Genomic DNA, 4,955 nt, shown 5'->3' with positions numbered 1-4,955 from the left:
CTTTTCGCCGTGTTTCTGACCATCTTTGCCACGACACAGGCGTACGCACGATTTGATACATCTGGATTTTTTTGTGCGTACGCTGTTTTCTGTATTTGACCGTACGCCACATTTCAGTAAGAAATCCACGCAAGCCTTTGTACATGAGGCCCATGATGAATAAAGTTTGAAACATGTCTGAGCAGACCCTGAAAACTCCGCTGTCTGTCTGTTGGCATCAATGTCTTGAGCGACCCTTGGCTACAGCTTAGATCTCCATGCGGCAGATCGAGTGCCTCCCCCGGTCAAAGTGAGTTGGGCAGACCGCCTGGGCTCCACGTCCCGGGGGAGAAGCCAAACCCACTAAGCCTAAAAGCATATTATCTGAATGCACATTATCTGGCATTCAAATGACTGATAAGTGCCTTCCAACCTACTAGGAGGTAAAGGAGGGACAGTCTGCAGACATTTTGGAACTGATAACCTCTAATAACAGACGTTTATTGGACTGACAACATTCCACTGGTTCCTGAATGCAACACCTTGTCCAGCCTGTGTTGAGCTGTCAATCACGATTCTGCACCACCTGTCATCCGAGGCCCCGCCCCTCACGCTAAATCTGGGTCTTAAGTCTGAAACTGAAAATAAAAAGTTTGAAACTGAAAAAAATGTTGAAACTGAAAAGACAAGATGTTTAAAACTTTTCCGGATTCTAATACATTGTTTTTCAGTTTCAAATATTTTTTTCAGTTTCAAATATATATTTTCAGTTTCAAAATTATTTTTTCAGTTTCAAAATTGTTTTTCAGTTTCAAATCTCCTTTTTTTCAGTTTCAATTTTTTTGAACAAAACTTATGACCCCAATTTAGCTCCAGAGTCATAAGGCATCAGTCAGATATCTTGAAAGAGGATTTTATTCATTAACTGAACAATGTTCAGGATCTCAAGATGGAGGCATTCATCAGTGGGCTCATCCCCACAGAATGAGGTGGCGATGAAAAATTCCAAATAGGGGTCTCAGCAGTACATGTTGTCTTGTGGGTGGAGGCGGACCTACCCATGATTGGTCAGAATGATATGTCTTGTGGGGCAACTTAAAAGAGGAAGTAATAATAGTAAAAAAAAAAAAAGATTTATTGACTGTCTAGGTACAGTTTAAAACAGAACAATGACTCAAATAATTTTTTTCGAAAAAGTAAACATAATTTGACTTAAAATTTCATGTGGCTAGCTTCTTCCTGTCTCAAATTATGACCAATATTCATATTCATACTGATTTTTAGCAATCTTTTTACAGGCTAGTTGAATTGTTTTGACCAACCCTCCATATGTACGGCAATCAAATTTTGTGCAGATAGCACCTTCCTTTCTCAAGTTATGTCTAAAATTAATCTTAAAAAAAGCATTGCTTCCTGTCTGACTAGGCCAAGCTACTCCATGAGTAGGGCCGTCTCCGCCTCCGCCCAAAAGACAACATGTTCTGCAGAGACCCCCTTCAGTACTTGCTGATGTCAAACAACTGGATTAAAATTTTTTGCTGACAAGTCTGTCATCTTTATCGACAATTTCAACGTGGTTTTGGAGTGAAAACACCTGTTTAAGGCAGATGAGCTCAGTTTGAATCCTTCTGGTTCAGAATTAACGGCTTCAAACATCCTATTTTGTAAACCTGATGAAACAAGTTCCTGTTGAATATAAAGAACAAGAGAAATCACATCAGCTGATAGCCAAGCTATGTGGAGGTCAAACAGAAGTTGGTGACACATGGATTGAACACGGAGTACAGATGGAGGGGATTTCTGTGTCACCAAAGTGAAATGTTCCCCAAATTCTAATAGACAAACTACCAGACCCCATTCCTCTCCACCAGAAGACCTCCCAATTTCTGAGAATGAGAATGTAAAACCTACCGCCATCTGACATAAACCGGAGTACAAGGAAAGCCAGAAAATGTGGACCTAGGCCACAATGTCAGCCACATGCAAGTGCAACTGTCATCTAATAATCGTCACATTAATGTTATTGGCTAAATACCACAATTAATGATGATAAAGTTGTGTGTCAATGTTGCCCAACCCTAGATGGCACTCTACAGTATGTATATCACAACTGGGTCTTATTCATCAAACCTCAAATAAACACCTCTAATGTGACACACAGATAAAACTGGTAGGAGCAGCATATGCAAATTGATGTTATTAAAAAACAAAAAATAAACTTGAATTCTTTGTGTTGTTGAYATCCCAACCACAAGGCCAGAAACTAAGAGGAAACCCTAAATCTTTTACAATTTCAATACAAATTTCCCCCTAAAGAGAGACATTTGTAACTAAATCATGATCTGAAAACAGTTCAGGTTCTATGACCCGTTTTGTAGGATTTYAACCAAGGATTCAGCATAACTGAGGTGAAAGCAGAAATTGTTAAWATTGAGAAAAAACTGAACCCGAACTGGAAGTAAGAAAACAGGGTCTGGAATTAATTTTAGTTTTCAGGTAAGTGGTAAACAGTAGATATGTTCACATGTGCAAATTTTTTCATCGGATTGAAATGTATKCAGACTAAATAATCMGAATGTATCGTTTACATGGGCACAATCCGATCATGACGAGTGTTCACATGCACCAGGCTTTTATTCAGAACAGAAGCACTGACATGCACAGTTGCTAACTTTCCCTAAAAAACCCACAGAAGAAGTTCTACTTCTGTGATGAACATAAACAAAGCTTCTGAGCACAGAATGGACCTGCGACAGGTTTTAATAATGGGGGAGATGTTACTGCACTCCCTGGTTGAGCTGCAGGTGATGCAGATGTTTTTATATTTTGGGGTGAAGCGGCACAGGCTGTGTGTCTTCCTTATTTATTGAATGAGAGAACAGGAGGAAAAGTTCTGTGCTGCTGAAAACTACAGCGCTGCTGTCCCTCCCTCCCTCCACAAATGTGCAGAAACCGGTGGATGAAAGTCAGCAGACATGCACAGTCAGGTCAGTTTTCCACAATCAGAATAAAATGATTGGAGCGTTTACATGCACGCTGTTCAGATTATCAATCGGCATTAACCACCTCTCTCATTCCGATTACAAATTTATTCAGAYCGAGCTGAATTGGGTCAGAATAATCCAAATGGGGTGTTTACATGACACATTTTTATTCCAAATGGCCATTTAATCCCATTACTTATGCCCATGTGAACGTAGCTAGTGACTGTGAGAGAATCAAAATTGCTCCTTATGTTTTCTTTTTTCACAGGTCTCATCTCATAACATCTTTGAGACGGCTGTGGCTGAATGGTTAGGGGAGATGTTCCTCCAATGTGAAAGTTGACGGTTTGAACCCACCGCTAGTCAGTCACATGTCAAAGTGTCCCTGGGCAAGACACTGAACCTACACTGCTTCTGATGTGCGTCCCATCAGTGTATGAATGTGATTTAGATTAGTTTTGTAGACTGCTGTGTGAACGGGCCAATGAGGGCACAGGATGTTTTTTCTGGTTGGATAGAAAGACTCAGTTCATTCACCATATTGCTTCTTAGTGAATAATATTGATAAGTCAACAACAATAACAGTCACAGACAAAACAAACTTTAGATGAATTCATTTCATGTGTGCTGCTTACAAACTCCATGGAGCTGTTGTTGGCAAAAAATTCTTGAACCTTGACGTTCCAGTCTGATCTCAGTTTAAGGTTTCCTTCACACTTCTCCGGGTCGCACATGTAGCAGTTCCAGGGATCAACCTCTTTTAGTTTGTCAAAGGTTTCTTCAGCCACCAGGATGTTAAGACAGTCCTTACAGAAACACCTGGAAGACAGAGGACAAAATGATCAGTGTGCAAACTGAGAAAAGGATGATTTTCAAAAATTATCAATCACTGTTACAGCAACTGTCTGTTAGAAGAATTAAAATTCATGAAGAATGTGAACAAATACATTAACCAAAACCACCAGAAAATTTTGTTCMAACTAGGAATGTGATTACTTGAAATAGGTGGGGACAAAAATAATCCAGACATACTCAGTGTCGATATCTTGATGTCTGGTGTTTATTTTCCTATAGATTAGCTTGCTGACTTAAAAAGAGTCTTTGATTGTTGATTCATAACACAGAAACAGAAAAAACATGTTACAGTGCGAATGTTTCGTGTCCTGTAATGACTGCACTTCTCTTGGGTGTTTTGGAGCAAAATTTTAATTTGCATCAACAAGAAAAAAAAACTGTCATAAACACCATCTTTTAGGCCAGGCGTGTCCGGTCCTGACCCTTAAGGGCCACTAATCCTGCATGGTTTACTCATTTCCCTGCACAAACACACTGGATTCAGTGAMTGAATTACTCTTGATGTTTGCAGAAGTCACCCATTCATTCAGATCACGTGTTTGAGCAAGGAAACCTCTAAAGCATGCAGGATAGTGGCCCAGGAGTGGACACACCCGTTTCAGGTCATTCAGTTTATTCAAAATAAACCTGTTTCTTATTTAGTCCATGGGCTAGGTTGGCTCACCATGCACCCCCCCACCCCCATGAACCCTAGGGTCCATTCTTTCAGAAAATGCATGTTAACAGAAAAAAAGTTGGGTCTCACTGACCCCTTTTTGGCCACACCCCTTTTCTATTGTGACCATCAAGATTAGGGGTRCAGAAAACTTAATGCCAATAACTTTGMTATAAACCAAACAAAGTTTAAAAACAAGGTATCAGCAGATTTGYATTGATTAGCTGAGCAYGGAAATCCACCCTAGCCCATGGACTAATTACTTCTGGACTAGGTTTTAAAGAAACTATTATCGGTGAAAAAACACAAATCAGGCTGTTTCTAAAAGTCATTGTCTTTGTAACACTTCAGAAGAACTATAGCTCTTATAGATATAAAAATATCAGTTAAAAAATACAACTAATCCTCTCAATCGCTGAAAATAATTTATTTCCCACATTTTAAATGAATCCATGATTAGTTGTAACATTAGACTTTATTTG

The 4,955-nt window shown here is 39.4% G+C and overlaps 1 protein-coding gene across 1 annotated transcript in view; it reads right to left on the bottom strand.

Moving 5' to 3' along the window:
• The window catches only part of dnmt3ba (DNA (cytosine-5-)-methyltransferase 3 beta, duplicate a), a 52,174-nt gene that overhangs the window by 13,647 nt on the left and 33,572 nt on the right, over nt 1-4,955 (bottom strand). Inside the window, exon 17 of the mRNA XM_014022690.1 lies at nt 3,599-3,782. Within this exon, the coding sequence (XP_013878144.1) occupies nt 3,599-3,782 (184 nt within the window). The remainder of the gene's footprint in view (nt 1-3,598; nt 3,783-4,955) is intronic.

The sequence above is a fragment of the Austrofundulus limnaeus genome, unplaced genomic scaffold (genome assembly GCF_001266775.1).
Source record: "Austrofundulus limnaeus strain Quisiro unplaced genomic scaffold, Austrofundulus_limnaeus-1.0 Scaffold339, whole genome shotgun sequence".
Classification (NCBI taxonomy): Eukaryota; Metazoa; Chordata; class Actinopteri; order Cyprinodontiformes; family Rivulidae; genus Austrofundulus; species Austrofundulus limnaeus.
This window is presented reverse-complemented; position numbering and strand designations above follow the sequence as displayed.